Here is a 21945-nt window from a genome sequence, read left to right as displayed (position 1 = left end):
TGGCTTTGAGCGTATCGCACAGACGGTTTAGCACGTTTCTGCTGCTGTCCCCCAGACTGGAGGATGTCACCGCTGAATAAAACGCCTCAATGGCGGCTTGGCTGTCGATCAGAATAAGTAAGTAATACATGGGACTCGTTTCATGCTCCAGTCAACGGCCAGTACCCCCCCTTGGAATACACCGGCGTATTCTGGAAGACAGTACGGCAGTACTATTTCTTGTGCAGCGCCGGCTACCACACAATAGCACTGTTGTAGGACATCACATTTACGTCATTTTGAAAATGTCGATACAAAACATAGTTTACTTTCGAACACAATCTCACATAAAAACCTACCATCAACAACCTCAATATCAGCTCTGTTTTGAAATCGACTACAATGGTCTTCACCATAAAAGTTCAGCCTTCTTCAGAAGACATTGTATTTCAATTGCAAACATACAAGAGACAAAACTGAATGCCCCACTTGTTCCTTAACGCTCTTGGTAGCTACCACGTACTCTGAAGAGATCGAATTTGTAACGGCGGTGAATGACTCGTAGTTATAAATGACCAAATGCTGCATTATCGTAAGTCAACGAAGCACAAAGTATAAAAATTAGACCGGGAATAATGAGGTTGAAATTTTTAACTTGTACATTCCACCGGTATATAAGTCGAATATCAAACCAATATTGCGTGAGTTCAGGACAAGTTAATATCGTCTACTGAAGGGCATAGACAGCCTTATCAAATGCCGTTGCAAAATACACCCCAGTAAGGCCAATTCCCAAAATCTAATCAAATTTTCGCATTTCAGCTGTTAATTTGATGAACGAAAGAACCACATCACGAACATCAATGCTAACCCAATAACGATGAAATTGAACTGTGATCTTTCTGAATAAGCAGCTAAGCCCAAAAGATCATAATGAAATACGCACCTGAGCAGCTGTAATCGCACATCTAACATCAGTAAACCTTGGTCCAAATTGGAAATTAACTGAATATTCCGTTTATAATAGACGAATTGCGCTAGTCTGTCAGTGAAAACCATAGGGTCAAGTTTATACTATACAAGACAATGATTTTGTCGGTCTTCATGTATTCCCAGCAGACTTAATTCAAGAAAAACTGCGACCTATTGGCCGCATTCGAAAGAAGGATCTTTCCAAGAATTTTTGGCCCCCTACATGAATATCGATGATTCCGTACCCTATATAACGACGAAATTTATGAGCGATATTGTAACCTAATTGTGGATCAAATCAGGCTCAACAGGTTGCGATGGGCGGCTTACTTTATCTATAAGGGCAATATCTATGGTAACAAATAAGACGTTGCAGACCCTGCCTCAGATGGAGCGATGACGACAGCCAGTAACACAGCCGTTTATGTAGAAGATGCTATCGCTGAAGATGTTTTCATGTTTCAAGGAGGGAAATTTTGACTTAAACGACATGTCACCGAACGATCACCAAACTTGGATAACCACCATCCACCATAATCCATGATGACCTCGTCTAACAACAAGAGAACTAGCCAATATAATGAGTTGCGACTATTCAACTATCGTTCGACATTTGAAATCCAAGGGCAATGAAGTAATAAAAACTTGTTGTTTCTTTTTCTTTGGTGTGGGTATTTATTCTTGCAAATACCGATATTTCGGGAACCACTTAGCACACATCAGTGCTAACAACTTGTTAGCACTGATGAAGGGAACCACTTAGCACACATCAGTGCTAACAACTTGTTAGCACTGATGAAGGGAACAAGTGGTTCCCGAAATATCGGTATGTATATCGGAAAAAGAAACAACAAGTTTTTATTACTTCATTTAATTAATCGTTGGAAACACCGCATAATTTCACTCTGATCCAAGAGCAAGGTTCAAAAGCTAAGAGTAAGTGTACCACATGTTCTGAGAAAGAATAGAAGCATAAAGTGATTTTAGAGTACGCCAGTGCGCGGGCTCATGTAACCAAATGGTTTATTCCTGAGGTCGATTGGGAGGTTCTTTCACATCCGGCATATTCACGAATCGCCTATCATACGAGTTTCACCTATCTTGATGTTGAACCCCAAAATTGGCTTCAAGAATTCTTTAACTCCAAACCAGCCAAATTTTTCCTGCAAGGGATCGAATAGTTGCCGAAACTTTAAGAGAAAGGAAAATATATTATTGACTAATTATATGTTCTCTTTTTGCGAAAATTATACACCAGCCTACTATAGTTATTAAAACCAGTCCCCGTCGAAAACTTTTTCGTTTTCCGAGCGGTCCTTGACAAAGTAACTGAAGTGGAAATGTCAGATTCTGTAGAGATTAAGCATACCAAGACTTGGACTTGATAGCGTCCTAATTAAAGTCCTCTAACTGGCTTCAAAGATGCCAAATATGTTTGTCCAAAGTGATGAACCTTGCGCTTACAGGCCGATATGCTTCCTAAACGAAGAGATAAACTTAGTCTACAATTGACTACTCCCAATCATGAAAAAGGAGGGTGGTTTACCAATCATACGTTGAATTCGTCAAGATGGAATCAATAATAGATCTCTTGTGAATAGACGGCTATGCTGCAACTCAGACGAAGGACCAAAAGCATATCGAGCAATACGCAATCAACCAAAAGGTCCTGTCCTTGGTTCCTTGCTATGAATAACCACGTACAATAGTGCTTTGTGAATCCCTGAAGAGGTGATTGCTATTTAACTCGCAGATGACAGCACAGTAACAACTATAGTATGCGGTCTCGACGAAATCGAAATGTACGTCCTTGAAGCAATGTGGGAAATAAAATCGTGGATGGAGGACCTTGGCAGAGGCAATGCTGATCAGTAAGCGAAGGAATAATGCATCCATCAAGATCGAAGATCGCAAGCTTATCATCAGCTCACAAACTGCACCCATAGGCTTTACGCCGCAGGTAATAAACGAACAAAGGGAATGATAGATAACTGATCGGCTGATATTATTAATAATTAAACTGTCGTGGCGTTTAGTATGTTAATGAAAGCATAATCACATAATTGACCAAGTCAGAGTTATTATTATTTGATAATGGCCATACTGGAGGCGAACGAGGTGTTGTGTGTCCGTGCCCTGTTTATTACGATAATATTTATGTGAAATACTCAAAGTCACAGTCCCAAAATTAAAATATGTGAACAAGAACTTACAACAAAATAAACAATTGAACGTTTACTGACATTTTCAAAAATGAAAAGGAAAAATAAGATAAGAAACTTGTTTATTCCCTACAGAGTTTTAAAACTCTACTCTGAAAAATCTTATTGAAAAAATATCAAAAACAAATCGATTCGATGAATGCAAAAAATATACTGGAACATACCTAATTCGGTTACATAATATAATACTAAAAACAAATGGGGTGTGTATTTTTCTACTAACGAGTGTTCAATTTCTTCCTACAGACAAGGGAATAAAGGAGATTAAGAGTGTCCCTTAAGTGCCCTCTCGTCGAGGGAATATCTTTTCACAAAAAGTGCTTTTTTAAATAAAAACGTAACTTACAATTATTACCTGTTGATTCTTCCTCATCCTTAACGCCGTGCGATTATCACGTGCTTGCTGCAGGAAAGGTGCTTTCTTCTCGTTTGACAAGGCCCGCCATTTCTTATAGATCTGTTTCTGGCGATCAGACCAGTTTGGATAGTCAAGCTTGAGCTCCGGATGATTGGTATTCGCATAAAGAACGGCCGATATGGTTGCCATTTCGCCAAGCTCTGAAAAAGGTGATTCGAGCGGTGATTCGAGTGCTAAAAAACAAACAATTTTACCTTCATCACGACGCATTCTCTCCGTTGACTTCATAGTACAACTTTGGGTTGCAGATGCTGAGGCCACTGGCTCTTCAGTTTGGCTGGTAACGAAGTCAATACTTTGTCGTGGACTCTGTGAATTTGACGACCAAACATTTGGAACTGATGACGTGGATGTGAAGCTCATCGATGAGTTCGAACTGAGTAAACAAATGATTCGTAAGATATTTGTTTCGAAAGAAGGGATAAAAATGTTTTTATTACCTGGTATTCTGGCTGTTTTGACTGATGTAGTTGGGAGTCGGTGTCGAAGATGTTGAATGTACTTGAACTTGGTCGATGTTCTTAATATCATTGTTGTTCGGAAATGATTGCTGTACAGGAAGGAAGTTATTCATAACCAGAGGCGGTTTGACGTCCTCCATGACACCACTGGAAACAAACTGAATGTCTGTTGGTGGAGTGGTTTTAGGAAATTGATTATTCGCTAGAGAAATGACTGGATTTTCTTGCTTGATAATGCTTGAATATTGCTTTGGTTCCTGTGGATAACAAACATGTTAGATTCAAAGTGCCCCGACCTAGCTGCGGATGGTAAACTGCGAAGAAAAATTCAAGCGCATCTACTTACTGGATTTATGACACCTTGGAATATTTCTTCAACATCTTGACTATTGATTCCAATTGAATCTAAATTAAAGTTCGGACCGAGTACCGGGAGATCATCTTCACGAGAGCCTACATTCGAGTCATATTGCACTCCTAAATCGCCTGGAAAGGGTTCAGAAAAAAATATTCATGAGTACATCCAAATATTTATAAGATGCGAATCTTACTATTTTTCACTAGATCATCGTCATCATTGATGATGGAATTAACTAAATCGGCATCTAGCAAATCTTGCGGCAGGAAATCTTTCAGTGTATCCGCATCGGCATCGTTATCCTCGTCGCCTGTTTGCGTTGCTGTCACAGGCGGCACGAGAGGTGATTGCAAGGGGAGCTCACTGGAGGCTGATTTAACCATAATGTTCTTCACATCAGCGAAACTATTATTTTCCATTGTAGGTGTCATTGTTGGCGCAGCTGTACTACTTTTGTCCTCAGTTTTCATACTTTCCAACATCTTCAGCTCTTCAGGCGAAAGCGTAATGATCTTGTCATCCGAAACATTGCTCTTAGCATCATCGTCGCTACTTTCTGATTCGAATTTGGCTTTTGATGTGTCCAGCAGAGGTTTTCCGAAGAATGCTTCCTGCAAGTAGACTGGATATGTCTCAGCCAGTTTATTTTTCTGACGCTTTCGTATTGGTTTTTTCTTCTTATCTGTTGGTGTATTTTCATTTGATCCCGTAGTTGTGTTGTCCCCATGATCTTCGAAGTCGTCCTTATCTTTCTTCATTGTTCGGTTGCGTACATTAAAGCCTCCAATTCCAACCTTTTGCAGGTTTCGTTGCCGTTTCTTTCTGAGAACAACAACTCCTTGTTCATTGGTGCATAGAGCGAAACCTTCGGGAGGGCTTCCATCAGACCTTTCCCAAACCATGCCGTCCTTGTAAATTTCCGCCTCCTCCTTTGGATCCAGAAGCTCGACTTTTGTGTCGTCATTTAAAGCATCCACCCCACTTCCAGCAACGACTGATTCTATCGATGCCAGAATGCCAGCGTCTTTATTATTTAAAGATGAGTCCGGAGTTATTTTTTGTTTACGCTTTTTTCGACTATACTCCAGCTGAAGCGATTTAATTGAACCTAAACCATGTTCACTTAGGAATACTCCATCAATAAAGTGTGAACCTTCCAGCCCATGGTAGACAACCGTATCGACAGGGTCTTCTACTTTTGGGGGGTTCTCCACTGGCTTTGGAGTGGGTGCCTCACTTTTTACTGGAAGCAAGTGTAATGGAGGTACATCTTTCGGTCGACAGAGGATACAGTGGTAATTGTCATCGTCACACCTTTCTGCTTCATCTTCATTCTTAATCGAATCGCACTTACAATGTAACCATCGTTCGCAGTTCGCACATTGAATGATCAACTCACCCTCATTATACGATTCTGAACAAACAGCACATGCAGCTTGACTTGCACATGGACCGCATTCCGAATAACTATTTTTCCAGGTGCAATTCTTTCCTGGAGATTCACGACCACACTTCTGACAAACTGCACACCACTTACACTTCCAGTTACCCTGAGGGACAAATTCTAACGGAGGATCCATACAATAAATATGAAATGAAATATCACATTCGTCGCAAAGAATCAGGCGCGCTTCGTCGTTTTTCTGACCGCAACCCTCGCACACCGTACAATCTAGGCACCGCCAACCCTTCTTAAGTATAACTTTCGTCACTTTCACGTTAACGCAGTAGGGATGATAGCATTGGCCACATTGAGTACATGATATAAGGCATCCTTCATAGTCGGTACCAATAGCGCCACACATCACACATATATCTTGCGTCAAAATGAATTTGTCTTTTGCCGAGCACAAGACAAGTCGATTTTCAATTCCTGGCTCGTCTTCCATTTTGTTTGCCTCAGCCGTAGGACGCTGCAAGCTTAATCCTGGAACGCCGAATATTCCTCTCATTTTCGCTTTAGGCCCACGCTTTCGTCCAAAATCTGAGAACCTTGACCGCTTTCCAAAACCTAACTTTCCCCGAGCCTTAGTCATTTGACCAAACGGAAGGCCAATTCGTTTTTTAGATATTTTCATGGCATATGGCTTCCCTTTCCCAAGCCCAAAATCAGCATTCTTTTCCAAAGCATCTGGACTCTCCAAGTCGTCAAGGCACAACGAGCTGTCTTGCGAGTTGGTCATCATTTCATCATCGAAATGACTATTACGACGTACGAGAGCTTGGTTCAGGCGTCCACTTTGTATTAGTTGCTTACATGGCGGACACACATAATCGTAATCAGGATTGTTTTCTTTTCGTGCGTGATAAACAGCTAAATCGGCTTCCGAATCGCAAGTGCTATGTACGAACCTGAAAGTAAAATTCTCTGTTAGTGAGTCTGCATGTGGAGAGAGAGAATTCCCGACATACTTATTGCACAGATTACATTTCACCATCTCCCTATACGCAGCAGCTCGATACGCTCTATGGCAAATAGGACACGAGAATCCTTTGTTTCTTTGTTGATAACACGAATCACAGACTGTATAATGATTATGCCATCTCGAGGATGCACCTGCTCCCGGAGTTCGTGACCCACAATCCGAGCATACTCGACAGCGCTTAAAATAAAACAATTATTACTCTAAATCTAAACATAACACACATCGTCCACTTACTCTACACTTCCATCCATATTTTGGTATGGACGTCATAATCGGTCGTAAGCAATTTGCATGATAGACTTTATGACATTGTTCGCAGCTCAACGACCGACCCTCGTTGGTGTCAGGTACTCTGCAGATCTGGCACTTATGACACGATACACATTGCCAACCAGTTCGAACTCCTGGTAACTGTGGCAAACCTATACATGTCCCATGGTAATGATCGCCACATATTGAACACATTACTAAATTGGACACATCGCCCAGTCCGCAACATGATCGACAATTTATATCATCTGTACATATGATGGGAACCTGACCTAAATGTTCTTTACAAAATGAAACGTATGTTTGAATGGTTTGAAATCCGCCTGATGCCGCTACACAAGGAAAATGAAAGAATTTTGGACAAGCCATCTGGAAAAGTACAAAGCATTCTGTGCAGAGATTCCATTTGATATACACAACGCGTGAAAATTACCTTGCATGCAACACTCGCGCCAAAATGATTACAATATGCACATTTTCTTCTCAAACTTTGTGAAACCACATATGCTACCTTGCCCAATGCTCCAGAAGGATCTCTAGAAATTCCAGACGACCATGTCGCACACGATCTATGTATGTAATAAAAATTGCCATCCATTATTTGCGACATCTCCATCGAATCAAAATGCCCGATTTTATCTAATTCATCTACATATTCTGATGTGTTCACAGGATTTCTAAAAGCACTACGAGTTAATAGAGGGATTTTTCCATTGATAAATCGATCTCTTACTTGCACTTGTTTAGCCCCTTTTGCCTTCTATTACTAAATTGAGGGAATGTACTCGAATTGGTATTCATATCATTCGAAAATGCTTCTTTATCTTCTGAATTTGGTGAGTCTGTACGAAATAGCTCGCGATCCTCTTCACTGATTTCCATTCGAAGCATTTCACCCTGGCCCAATTGACTTCTCTCGCCTAGATTGCAAAGAACGCAAACTTTCCCAGGCCTGCAATTGAATTTTTACTTAGGTTCCCATATCAAGATGGTCTTCCAACTTCGCCTTACCATTTTTCTGGAAAATACGGTGGTTCCTCTACAACTTGCATCGCTTTATCACCTACCTCCGTCGATGCAATTGATTCTGTGCTGTTATTCAAAAACTCAGTGGGTGGAGATTTTGAAGATGTTGATAGAAAACTGCCTTCTTGTGATTGTGAGCCATTATTGTTTAATATAAATGATTGCCGCTCTTCTTTGCCTGGGAATTTCCGTTTTGCCGGTACTCCTTTGAAAATGCCACCACGGCATCTTTTCATGATAGCACGCGCGTCACGCATAGCCCCACGCATACCAGGGTACTCTTTTCGCGGTCGACCAGGGCCACGCTTGGTTCCGTAGACTGGTTTACCGCCGCTGAATACCAGGGTATTCCCGTTTTGCGAATAGAAAGTAGATACGGGCGATTCATCACTGTGGTTGATAGGCGGCGAGGACGTGCATGAATTTGGTGTTGATGGTGGGCCTGGATTGAGAAGGAAAATGAGTTAGCTAGACGTTTTATAAATGTAAAAATTCGGGAGGATACTTTAATATTGGTGAATAAAAAATATTTTTTTTTATGTTACGGCTTTCAAATTGAAACCATTCAGTGTGGATCTTAAGTCGGCAGTTCATATGGAATGCCAATGTGGACATCATCCCCCAACATCCCTATAAACTGCAGACAGTTCCAACAGGTGAGGTCCCGGTACAGAATATGGTCCACTGTCCAACGTCCGTGACGAAGAGAACCAAACAGATATTAGGCCCCAAAATATCATAGAGGAAATGCTGAGGCCAGATGCAAATTGGATTGAAGTCACCACTACAATAGCTGCGATACAAAAGTCGGAAGGGACTCGATCGAGCCCGAAGCGCGAAAGTGTGAAATGAACGTGGTGGTGTAGACCCTCCATTATCCGCGAAGTAATTCATGAAATTTTCTGCTAAGATAGGAGGAGACAAGTCGGGCTAGTTTTAATGGGTATGCATCTGATGACTTCCACCTAAATTAGTAGGACCATGCTTTATATTATAGCCTATATTACTGATTCTAGGATGAAGGGAGGGCATGCAGTCAATTACTAAAAATTATAGTAATATAATATTATTAACTTTACTTGAACAGATATCAGTATGGAGCCTAGACATCGTAGGTTCATAATGTTTTTCAGATTTTTCGGTTGAGTAGGATCAGTGAAAGAAATGATTATTTCTCGGCCCTCGCACTCCCCCTTGTCCATTAAATACCAAAACTAAAACGAGGTTTGAAAAGAACTAGTCGAGACCTTTTATTTGATACCCCACATGACTATATTCGGTAAAAAGTTACACCCCCCCCCCCCCCCCCCTTAAATTGCACTTAGAACGATGTAGCTCACTGTTTGAGTGGACGTTCACAGTTCGCACCTCCTTACCAAGTTTGGTGTCAATCAGTATAACCGTTCCTGAGAAAAATGCGGGTGACAGACAGTAAACCTATGTGTCTATTAGACGGTGGGTGGGAGGGTGATCTCTCAGATAGGCAGTTCGAATTCCAAAAGGCAAAATCTACTATCAATGCGATCAGTACAGTGGCGAAAATTGCGGAGGAAGCAATGGAAGCCAATAAATCTTGGGCGGTAGTTGCTCTCGATGTGAACGCCGCCTTCAATACTGCAGAATGAAGCAAAATAATTGCGGCTTTAGCTAAATTAGGCGCTCTTAAATATCTAGTACGCATAGTCATAGAATTTCTCCGTTAGAGGCTACGATTGTTACGATTCGGACGATGGACCTAAGACGTATAGAATAACCTCCGGGGTTCCAGAAGGATCAGTCCTCGGTCCTCTACTGTGGACGACGGAGTTTTGAATTTGCAACTGCCCAAAGGACTCATTGGCTTCGCAGCCGACATCGGAGTGACTATCGTGGCACAAGAATTGAGAAGATCGAGGTCCTCACAAACAATTCAATTTTTGAAATCAGATCTTGGCTAGAAGATGCTGGGTCTGACGCTCACAGTGCCTAAAACCAGTTTTGATTACCAAGTAAAGGAAGCAAACGTTGATTAAGATCAGAATTGGCGAACACATCATACACTCGCAATCAACGCTTAAATACCTAAGAGCCATGGTTTACCCAAGACTGAAATGCAAGCCTCACCTTGAGAATTTAGCAATAAAGGCTTCCACGGCAGCTAAATTGTGGGCAAGAATGTTACCAAATAATAATAACAATGCTTTATGCAGCTTTAGTCTGGACATAATCATTGAAGCTAGAACCAAACAGATGAAAAATCGCAGACCCATACCGATTAAGTGCGATCAGCGATTGCTGTACCTATTGTCGGCAATTGGCACGAAGTGGAGCTATTTTGGAGTGGCAAAAAGATGGGATGATACACCTAAAGGACACTGAACTCGCAGGATTATTCGAGATGTCTCAAAATGGATCAAACGAAGACACAGTGAAGTTAGCTACGATCTAACTCAAAGTTTCGGGCATGACGACTCCCCCCAACATGCGATGTGATTTCGAAGGTTGCGGAGTATGTTGTTTTAAACGGAAATGGACAACGAAGCGTGGTTGTCAACCGAGGATATCGGGGACCATATACTAGTTTCTCAAACAGCTTGCAGGGCGGTGGAAAAATTAATGAAGACGATCCACAATCTGTCGAGGAAGGAGATTCGAAGAAAAGTAGCAAATAACGACACGAGTAATTACATAACAAACGAAGAGGAAGGCGGCGGATTGAGGTAAAATTCGAAGAGAAATACTGGATATTTTTGGAAGACTCTGTCCCAGTCCATGTTTCAAGCGAATGGATTTCCGTAGTGGACAGATACTCTTGGAAGAAGGGACCTAATTGGATAGGAAATTAGAAAAGATATTGCTGAGAGTTCGATCGAACATTTAGTTAGATGCGATTTCAGTTTATTGATGCTAAAACCAAGGAGTGTTTAAGTTGGCTTTGCGCAAATTGAACGTAGCTGATTTTCGCGCAGTGCCAGAGAGTGCGAATTCAAAGCCTCGGCATCGACTTTAGCATGGGAAGATGCACAGACATCTCTGGCCTCTGAAACAGAAGCCTGAATGGCCATCGGAAGCTAAAATATCCAAATGATGATACAGTAGGTGTATCGAAACGATAAATAACGTTTGATGTAAACTTCACAATGATGTCCAGAAAATTTGAAGCAATCTCAATACATTTTATGTGAAATGATTTCCCACAGTAACCATCGCATTCGATGATGTGATTCCCAATTGTAATTCTCTTATTGGGCTTTATGAATAGATCCGATTCTGTTCTTCCGCAACTATCAGTTCAGAATTCTTTAACCATTTGTTTTGGGTGACGATAGTAATCTATAGTGAAACGGTGCAATGTAGACCTGGGCCTTGATGTGTTTTAGAGCACTCTATTTCTGGACGTAATAATACACTAGGAGACAATGTGATGAACATTTCGCTCGTTGAGTTAACTCAGGACACCATACAGTGATTTTTTTTCGGATTTTTGTGCTGCATAGTTTCTGAAAATGGATCCTTGAAAGAAATGATCAATTTCGACCCCCGGCATTCACCAACTTTCCAAGAAATGTCAAAACTAAGACCGGCTTCGAAAAGTAGACCCAACATGAGTATATTTGATGAAAAAAAATTTACACCCAGTTTTGCATGTATTTTTTACACAAAACCTTAAAAATGGGTCTTTGATCGTGCATCCCATATTTACGTGGGACCTCCAAATCATAACCCATATTGACCAAGAGCCACAGGAAGCACAGTTGAACACAGGAAGACTGATCTCCGTTCTCGATCCTTTTGGAAAAACTATATTAACTCCCTTCCGATCATTTAGAACTCGGAGCTTAGATCACCGTCCCACCTGCTTTCCGTCGATTTCGCGACTACGGTGATGACAGAACATGGGAGGACGCTGATCAATTTATAGGTCTAAGAAGCGTCATTTCTGCCGAAGGCGGGACTGAACTGGACGCATTAACAGTGCTAGATGCGTCTACCTGCTTTCTTCAAAATCTAGAAATGGCCGGCCAGAAAGCCGTAGACGTGTTGATCAATAACCGGAAGTGGCAATATATAGATCACACATTGAGGGACGGTGATAATGCCATTGCGGGTTATGCCACTATCCTAGTTGCTCTAGAAATACGTTACGTGAACAGTGAGGGAGTGTAGATTTCCTGGAAATTCATGGGAGTTGGTGCACATCACCAGGAACCGATAGTGATAGGATATCGTTGTGGTTTACGTGGTGTCCGGATGGCTCAAGTGATTAGAGCGCTGGGCTGCCGTAGCGGAAGGTCGCGGTTCAAATCTCACTGGGGGCAGAGGAATTTGTTATCGTGACTGGATGTCGGACACCAATCGACTCAGCTGTGAATGAGTACCTGAGTCAAATCAGGGTAATAATCTCGGGCGAGCGCAATGCTGACCACATTGCCTCCCACAGTGTACTGTGGTGTACCGTTACGGTCTTAAATGAGGTGCTCTAACACACTTCAAGGCATTGATTCAATATGGTTTGTTGCGGCAACGATTATTATTATTATTATGTGGTTTCGCTTTGTTGTTCCGTCAAAGGCCTCCTTTAGTTGGAATCGCGAACTTTTCAACCATCATATAGGGTAGTAGGCCATCGCTGCTTCGACTGTTTCCCATTGTTTCTGATGTTCAGACCAATCCTGGCAATTGTGGCCACCATCGAAGACGCCTCTCTCGCAATTTTTCCACACTCGGTGATCATGGCGCGTTTTGCCACTGGTGCAGCGTAACATTTTTGCCCCCATTACCACGTAGCGCCGCTCATTGTATTTGATAGTCATGCAGGACACAGAACCATAGAAGGCGACACAACCCTAGTAAACCTAACCAAGCTACGATAATGGAAAAGCATCTAAATGAATCAGTTTCCCTTTAGATCCCAGAAGTAAAAACAAATAATGAAATGTGTAAATGCTTGAATGGTGAGGAGCTTCCTTCTAATGGCACTTTTTCAAAAATGCTAATCTTCTGTTTGATGCCCTTCACGCAGTGCTAGTTTTTACACCGTTCAACTAAAAACAGTTAATCCTTAAAGCCGCCACAACCAAGCGACGTTTCAAAGCATAACCTATGACCTTATCTATACCGAAGTATATAGGCTTTCGATTGAGGTTCTGTGTCCATCAATACTCTCTGCGCACCGTTCCCTATCCAAATTCCAGTCATTTCGCTTTACTGATCACTAAAACGTCTTGTAGACATGGACGCAACAGACAATCAAAAGTATTTAATTACCAACTACGAGGGTAGACTATTGTCATCGGTTGGATAAAATTCATCTGGAACCAAAGTATCTAATACGAGACTTCATCGAAGACGAGTGCATATAGACCGATATTCGTGCAATAGTGCGTCAACTACTTTGAAGACCTTGACCCATTATGGCTTGCAATTGCAATTAAATGGAAATACCGGAAATGAATCGCGCAAAAACGAAATTTATTTTCGAAGCCGATTCCTACCAGAATTCTATGCTCTTGGATGCTGTAATCGCTATGATCGCAATTTACATTGAATCAAGCCATTTTTTAGAGAAAATCACAAAAAAATTGTGGTAAGTCCCCGTGTCAAGACAAAGTATTTCTCAGGACATGCACCAATGTATTCATTTGGAGGACCTTTTGAATAACATGAAGGCGATGCGCGTAAAGCAAAGGTACATGTGAATTCCCCTTTTGATTCACTATTCTCCGTAATCCACACATTGTACAATGCAATTTCCGCAATAAAGGGCAGTCACAGCAGGAGACATCAACTTCTCGACAGCTGTGGCTTCCTAGGATTGTGCAACAACATTCTCGCGGTTTTTTGCATCACGGAACTGTAGACCAGCTTGGTTTTCGACTAGTGAGCTAAGTTCCCTGCATGCTATTGCTAGATAGACGTCAAATAAGTTCTTATGGAAGCCATCATGGAAGTCTGACAGACAACCCCACATTTGACGTAAACTATCATGCGGCCACCGATTGCGATGTCGAGGGCTTGTGTTCACGTCAAACTCAACTCAATTCCGTTCTCGAATGATGTGCATACGACGGAATTCACTTGAGAATCGGGATGCAGCCGAATGCCAAATTCGGTCACACCGTCCAGTAACTACGGACGCCTAGCTATCGCTCACGCCTGGGCATCCAATTTCCCACCGAGGTGCCACCCAATTATCCAAATCGTTGGCGAGTAACATAAACACATCTTCGCCGGATTGCATTCAGTTTTCGGGATTTCACCCTGTTAGCAATCCAACCTAGAACACTGGGGAACGCTAGAATTGTTTGACATGTGTCGCATTCTCGTGGGTTTTCACTAGGCAGCTACTTGCGCCTCGGCCGCTCGTTCTGTCTTTGCTTCCTTACCAGATGAAGGCTGCGTTGACGACGGGTCATTCAGATACTGGAACTCGTTGTCGGCATCGTCGGATCCTTCCTCGAACTCCTCATCCAATATCTCATCCGCGTTCATTATTTTATGCTCACTAGCAACAAACACGAAAATTTTCTTCTCTTCACTCACACTTTTTTCTTAATTATGTTAAAATATCCGCCATTTTAGTACAAAGTAAAACGTCAACTCATTTCATAAACAATTTATATGTTTCACACCAGAATTTCGGCATTATGTGATAGAACTGTTACACGAAAATGCATGGAAATCAACGTATTGTATTTGAATATTGGAAAAACCGAGGAAAACTACACAAAACAACCGAGATTAACCACCATATTTTTTTTACTTTCGTTCTACTGCGCTCGGGTGGTACAATTCGCTTTCAGACGAGCCACAATCTACTCCGTTTCCGAGTTCTAGTCTGTTGACGGGGGAAATGTCATGGCTGACAGTACATGTGTTTTGGGAGGCTTGACGTTGAATTGGAAATTGGCATTAATATTCTGTGGGTGGTTTAGTACTTATATTGGTGCTGTCACTGATCAGATGAGTTGATTAGGTCCCACGGGTAGTTGTGGGGTTTATGTTTTCCTTTCCTTCGAAGTTCCGGGTTTGATATAAGTTATGGCAACAGTACCTGAGAATGCTTCTCACGGCTGTCCAGGACTAGAGAGTACAGATGCTGGTCGTGCTAGTGCGTGTGCTGGATGCCCCAATCAATCGATATGCTCCTCCGGCGCGGTCGGGAGTCAAGAGGACGCAGCGGCTCAGCTGGTTGCAGAGAGGTTGAAAGAGGTTCACACAAAAATATTGGTTCTGTCCGGCAAAGGTGGCGTTGGTAAAAGCACATTCACAGCAATGCTTGCCAGGACACTGGCGGATAAATACAGCGAACAGAATTTCGGTGTCCTAGATCTGGACATATGCGGACCATCGCAGCCAAGAATGCTTGGTGTTCAAGACGAACAGGTCCATCAGTCAGGTAGGAAACTGTGTTCCCAACATAGTTTGTCATTTTCTGCATTCCTTTTCCAGGTTCTGGCTGGTCCCCAGTTTACATAGAAGACAACCTCAGTCTGATGTCGATCGGCTTTCTGCTATCGAGTCCAGATGATGCCATCATATGGCGTGGACCAAAGAAAAACGGCATGATCCGGCAGTTCCTCAGCGAGGTTGATTGGGGTACTTTGGATGTTCTCCTCATGGATACTCCGCCTGGAACTTCAGACGAACATCTGTCGTCAGTGTCGTATCTGAAGCCGACCACTGGCAAGGTGGGCGCAATAATCGTAACCACACCTCAAGAAGTTTCTCTGCTGGACGTGCGAAAGGAAATCTCCTTTTGCAAGAAGATGAAAATCCCAATACTGGGCGTTGTAGAGAATATGGCAATATTTGAGTGCGGAAAATGTAAGAAGTCGTCGGAAATATTTCCGGCGAAAACTGGAGGAGCGAAAGCTATGTGCAAGGAAATGGAAGTTGAATTCTTGGGCAGTTTGCCCTTGGATCCGTTGATAACACAGAAATGTGATAGCGGATCTACTTTTGCTGGGATCAAAGAATCGGCACTTGTTGTACTGAGCCAGATCTGCGAGAAGATAGAAAGTTATAAGAACAATTGAATGTGAAATATTTTATTTTGAAATAAACCGTTATTTTTATTGCGTTCTTTTTATATCTAATTTTTATTATATAAAGTAAAACTTCATTTTGAGGGGGATGCACGACACGACTCCTACTTCCAACTGAGAACTGTAATTGCCATGCAGAACCAGGTAAGCTTTAGCTACCGAAACTAGGTTATGTTCTTCAGCTCCCACTAGAATATTACGAAAAGTTGACCATGGCAAATGGGTTACGCCGGTTTTACGGGTTTGTAAAACCTCAACAAGCCATCACAAATTCAATCATTTGGCTTGGTTTTTGTTGGGGTACAAGCACTCGTAGCGGATTTATCCAATTGAGTGTCAGATTCTTAGCACAAATCGAAAGGCATTTACCGCAAGTGCTAGCGACGCATTCACACGTTTGCCGATGCATGGAATCGTCATTTGTGCGGGTTTAGAGTTTGCGGCAACTGAATTCGGCATTATGATGTGACTCCAAATAGTGACAAAGCCTTATGCCGAGTCGGCACGCTTGGCACTTGCGTTCCCCACATTCCGAGTCTGGCAAGCAAGTGCGTATCGGCGGAACACTTCGATGGAGTTTCACGGTCAATTTCGCCAACTTTTTGTTAGGTTTTGGGATAGGTTTCTCCTATTGGTAATCCCCGGCCACTGGTCGTTTGGCCATCGCTAGATCTCATAAGGTCATAACAAGGTGTTTTCACATACGAGGAATAGGGAATCATGATTCTTGCGGACGAGTAATCGTCATAGGGGTGAAACGAGTAACAGAGGTCAAGTACGAGGGCTATTCAAAAAGTAATAATAAATATGCTGTACAGGAAAACGTTTTATTTAATCTACTAAATCAACATGTTCCTTTACAAAGTGACTACCTCAGTCTTATATACTTTCACCACCGGTCCTGCCACTTTTGAAATCAAATATTAGGCTCCTTACGTCTCCACATCTTTTCCAACCTCCTTATTTGTTTTAAATTTTCATCCGCTTGGGAGAATTTTACTTCTAGTAATAGCCAAAAATCACACGGAACTGGGTCTGAACTGAAGGGTGGGTGGCGTATAATATTGATGCCGTGTCTATCCAAAAACTCGACTACAGTATGAGCGACGTGGGTAGTGAAATTTCGTTAATGTATCTTTGCGACCATCCCTTTCCTCTTGAAATGACGCAACATGGTGGTCAAAACAGATTTGTAGCAGTTTGCCGTGACTCTATAGCTTTAAGAGACTTCATGTTGATGAATCGAAAAAGGTTATCATCATTACCTCGTCGGTACTGTGCCTTCAATTCATTTTAACTCTAGGAGGCGAGTACTAAACACATATTACGAAAACTGTCAAACACGTCCAACCTGTGCGCCGATCGTCTTGAAACTGCAGTTGTACAGCCCCTGTTCATTAAATTAGGACCACAGCGACTTTTTCACATTTCTTCGAAATTTTTGTCGCTGACATTATAATATTACGGGATTTTCTAATAACGGTAATTTTATCTTATTTGGGTGACGATTGTAAGCAGTAGAAAATTATCAAGTGTCTCTAATATCGTTTTTCCTTTTTTCGAAGAGTCTTTTTTTCATCCAACTTCCTTTTTGCTTGTCATCCAAAATGTTCACAAATATATTTAAACTTATTTATACGACGTAAATTCCCCATTACTTTATCAGATATTTAAAAGTTTATTACCAGTCAACCACAGAAGAGTGTGTTAAAAGTGAAAAAGAGTAAGTTAAGTGAATTAAAAGAAAAGAAAGTGGTTTTAGTCGGATAAGAATAAACATTTAGAAGTGCTTTGGATTATATATATAAATTCGAAAATGGGTAAACGTAAAGACATTAATTCTGAAAAAATAAGTTCAATAACTTCATTATTGGAGATGAAAATGTTTAGCTTTCGAGATATCGCTAGAAGGGAGAAAGTTTCTCACCAAACTGTTAGCAGAATCAATTAGGCGAATTTGGCTAACAAAGGACAAGTCGAAAACAAACGACAAAATTGCGGTCGTAAAAGGAAAACAACGCCTCGAACGGACCGCAGAATTGTTAATCAAGCTTGCGAAAAGCGTTTTTCTTCCTTGAGGAGCTTACATCAGGATCTCCAAGAGGAAGGGATACATGCTTCGCAAATGACTTTAAGGAGAAGACATTACGAAGCCAATCTTCGGTCGAGAAGGCCTGCAAAGAAGCCTAAGCTGACCGCTGGAATGAAGAAAGCCAGGCTAGAGTTTGCAAAGCGTTATCGGCACTATTCCGTTGATGACTGGAAAAAAGTGAATAAGATATAATTTTAATATATATAATCGCCTAATCCCCCAAAAGCATATTTTTAAAAAACAAAACATATTTTTCTCCCCATTTAGGTAGCTTTTAGCGACGAATGCAGGCTGGAAGCTGTTACAGAAAGGCTGCAGTATGTTCGCAGAAGACCATCGGAGCGATATCAGGAAGACTGCGTCGTAAGAACTATCAAACACCCTCCAGCAGCGATGATATGGTCCCTTATCTCAGCCGATGGACCAGGACCGCTATATTTTGTAGAGGGAACAATGGATGCCTGCCAATACCAGTTTTTGATTGACGACATTTTGTGCCCTCATTTTAATTACCTGCGATGCTGCCAACATTCAACAACCTTTATGCAAGATGGTGCACCTTGTCATCGTGCTAAATCTACAATTAATATGCTGAAAAGATGTGACATTCCGATTCTAGCGTGGCCTGGTAATTCCCCGGACCTCAACCCCATCGAGAACGTTTGGAGCCTATTAAAAGCTAAGGTTTACGCCTCTCCTAATTCAAGTTTAGATGTTTTAAAATTAAAAATTGCCGATTTCTGGGAAAATGACGATGAAATCAAGCAAATGATAGATCGATGCTATGAAAGTATGCCTGACAGAATAAGGGCAGTTATTGACACTAGAGGTAGTTTCACAAAGTATTAATGTTTAAGTCAGATTCCTTTTGATTAAATGAATTATATATAAGATAGGGAATCTAAAAATAGCATTTTCTATTTTATCTCTATTTTCTGTAATAAGCTTTGGAAGAAAGAAAACCAAATTTCGGAAAAAAGTAGTGCGGTCCTAATTTAATGAACAGGGTCTGTAGATGGCTAAAAAATGCTGAAGAAGATTATGTATAGTGTTACCACTTTACGCAATCCAATTTACCTCGATTTATATCATTACTTTTTGAACAGCCTCCGTGTTGGGAACAATGTTAGAGAAAAAGCAAAAAGTTGACTGACGGTTTCGTCCAGGAAAGAGGCAACTCATCAGACGCTGTCTCACCTCTGCCCTTGGTCTAGACTGATGACGGATTTCACTTAAATATAATTCGTACCGATTACCTGTTTGCGATTATATTTAAGGGGAGCAATTACCATCTGTCGTTACTTTCAGTTACGCTGCTCTCAGGGCAGAGGTGAGGCAGCGTCTGATGAGTTGCCTCTACCCTGGACGAAACCGTTAGTCAACTTTTTGCTTTTTTGTAAACTTGGGTTTAGCACAAAAAAGAGGAGTCCATGAACTACAAAAGAGGGAGTAAGTTGCTCCCTAATTGGTTCGGTCCGTCACTAAGTGGGTGCGGACTCAGGACTCTCAGCATCCTCAAAAAAAATAATGTTAGAGAAAAAACTACTTTGAAAACATATGTCGGAAAGTTAAGAGTCTATAGCAAAGAAAAAGGGAGTTTGCACCCCGAAAATACTGCACTGCATATACACTAGAATAGTAATGGCTATAAAAATCGGGGTATCGTATATATACTGGAAAAGCGTGACAGTAACTTATGGCTTAACCAATTACCGGGTACATTGACCGAACCCTCACAGCAGAGGGAGCGGGCGCCGACATCAATCGTCCAAGGAAAACGTACTTCACACCACTAGGGAAGAGTTTTTATCGGTTATAGGCACGGCAGACAGGTCGACCTGATGCCGAGAAAGATGCTTCTCGATGAAAAGACTTGTCACGTGCCTGGTGGTGACTATATTATCATTGCCGGCGACCTTAATGGTCATGTGGGTGAAAAGGCAGACGGTAACAGGTGCCATGGGGCAAAGGGGTTCGGAGCGCGCAATGAAGGTGGCGAGCGTATAATCGATTTTGCGGACACCTTGACCTTGTACTTATGAATACATAGTTCATCAAACGATCGTCTCATCTTCCTACATTTTATAGTGGGAGCATAAAACGCAAATCGACTATATTCTCATCAGACACCAACATTTTACCACTGTCACTGATTGCAAAGTCGTTCCCTATGAGACCATTGCACCTCAACATCGGCCGTTAATTGCCGTCCTGCGAATTAAATCACCGATAAAACAGCGTGAGGAACGCACTGGCCCGCGACGCATTAAATGGTGGCGATTTGGTGAGAAGAAAGAAGAAACGATCTCACTCATACGATTGCCGACCATTACGAATGTGGAAGAATCATATAGCCAAATGAAAGACACGATCCACAAAGTGGGCTCTGCAACCCTCGGGGTCACCAAGCCGGGTAAGCGGTACATCAATTGAGATACTTGGCTTCGGAATGATGATGTTGAAATGAAGGTCCGTGAAAAGAAACCCCTCTACCACAAATTTCTCGACGATAAAACGCCTGCTAATTGGTAAATTTATAAGAATGTCAAGTAGGAAGCAAAGAAAGCGGTCGCTGTCACCCGAGCGAACCATTACAAAAATCTTTATGATAAACTGAAAACTCGGGATGACGAGAGAGATCTGTATCGACTGGCTAAAAGCCGTAACGAACGTACACAGGATATCGAACACTTCTGTTGCGTTAATGACAACAACGGTACTTTGCTTACCAACCGTCGAAAATCTAAAATTTACCGCAATGTCGTCCGTCCTGTCGCTCTCTATGGTTCTGAGTGTTGGCCGACTATAAAAGACAATGAACGGCGTCTTGCGATAATGGAGACGAAGGTGTTCCGTTGGACTAGTGGCGTGACACGTTTTGATCATATCCGAAATGAGGATATATAATAATAATATAATTTAGCATTAATATTATGAAAATAAACATTCTGTGGAATATATTTTTCGCGTAACAGAAAGCGGACAATTCTGTCTGAGCATCCAACATGCAGAGATACTCCCGTGCGATAGTCTAAACCAAAACAGAACCGGCGCTGGGAAGAATCCGCTGCTGAGTGACCGGTCGGTAAAGTGCTAAGAAATCCAGAAAAACTGCCAAACCATTCTTCATACAGGTAGGAGTGGCAAGAACAAGGGAAGTACACACAATAAGCGATAAATCATGAGGCAAACCAGAGGAGAAAAAGATGGGTTCCACCGCCAGTGAAGTTATGTATGTGATACAGCCTCTTCGGGAAACTCGGAGTTTAGTATTTTTTCATCAAGTTTAATAAGCTTAACAGAACTTGCAAAAATTTTCATAGTAAAAATTTCTGACACTTTGTGTTTATACTGTTGTTGTAACCTACCTGCAAAATCGGAGAGATAATGATAATGATAGCTATAGCGTCCCGCATAACCGGCTAATCGATGTCCAATATCTGCATCGCATTGATCCGAAACTAATAAAGTTTTTGGCGATAGTCACGGAGGGGTGGCCTACCTTATCAGTGTGTACATCAGATGGTTGGAGTTTGGATTAGACAAGTGTCGAATCCAAGCCATCCGCGAAGGTAATCATGAGCCACATGTCGGACATAGCATTGGTGAACTCCACATTGGAGCTATGACCGAGACTTCTACAAGTACCTAGGAATTCTGCAAGGAACCCATGCTCGAGTTGGTGATCTGAAGG

At 41.8% G+C, this 21945-nt stretch overlaps 2 protein-coding genes across 4 annotated transcripts in view; one reads left to right on the top strand and one right to left on the bottom strand.

The window, feature by feature from the left end:
- Window positions 1-14911, bottom strand: part of LOC119654228 (histone-lysine N-methyltransferase 2C-like) — a 38111-nt gene extending 23200 nt beyond the window's left edge. For 2 of the 3 annotated variants that reach the window (XM_038059448.1, XM_038059450.1), the window contains exons 1-11: window positions 14498-14911; window positions 8118-8574; window positions 7840-8058; window positions 7540-7783; window positions 7071-7475; window positions 6823-7013; window positions 4604-6762; window positions 4399-4538; window positions 4032-4309; window positions 3786-3967; window positions 3520-3731 (exon numbers count right to left, since the gene is read on the bottom strand). In XM_038059448.1, coding sequence (XP_037915376.1) covers window positions 3520-3731; window positions 3786-3967; window positions 4032-4309; window positions 4399-4538; window positions 4604-6762; window positions 6823-7013; window positions 7071-7475; window positions 7540-7783; window positions 7840-8058; window positions 8118-8574; window positions 14498-14603 — 4593 coding nt within the window. In that variant the 5' untranslated portion in view covers window positions 14604-14911. The remainder of the gene's footprint in view (window positions 1-3519; window positions 3732-3785; window positions 3968-4031; window positions 4310-4398; window positions 4539-4603; window positions 6763-6822; window positions 7014-7070; window positions 7476-7539; window positions 7784-7839; window positions 8059-8117; window positions 8575-14497) is intronic. The other variant, XM_038059449.1, reaches the window with a different exon arrangement.
- A 128-nt stretch (window positions 14912-15039) lies between these two features.
- On the top strand, window positions 15040-16203 carry LOC119654229 (cytosolic Fe-S cluster assembly factor NUBP1 homolog). Its single transcript, XM_038059451.1, has 2 exons — window positions 15040-15510; window positions 15564-16203. The coding sequence occupies exons 1-2, from the start codon at window positions 15153-15155 to the stop codon at window positions 16148-16150; spliced, it is 945 nt and encodes a 314-aa protein (XP_037915379.1). The 5' UTR covers window positions 15040-15152; the 3' UTR covers window positions 16151-16203.
- The last annotated feature ends 5742 nt before the right edge of the window (window positions 16204-21945 follow it).

Source organism: Hermetia illucens, chromosome 4, assembly GCF_905115235.1.
Source record: "Hermetia illucens chromosome 4, iHerIll2.2.curated.20191125, whole genome shotgun sequence".
Taxonomy (NCBI): domain Eukaryota; kingdom Metazoa; phylum Arthropoda; class Insecta; order Diptera; family Stratiomyidae; genus Hermetia; species Hermetia illucens.
Note: the sequence above shows the minus strand (reverse complement) of the source record. Positions and strands in the feature narration are given on the sequence as shown.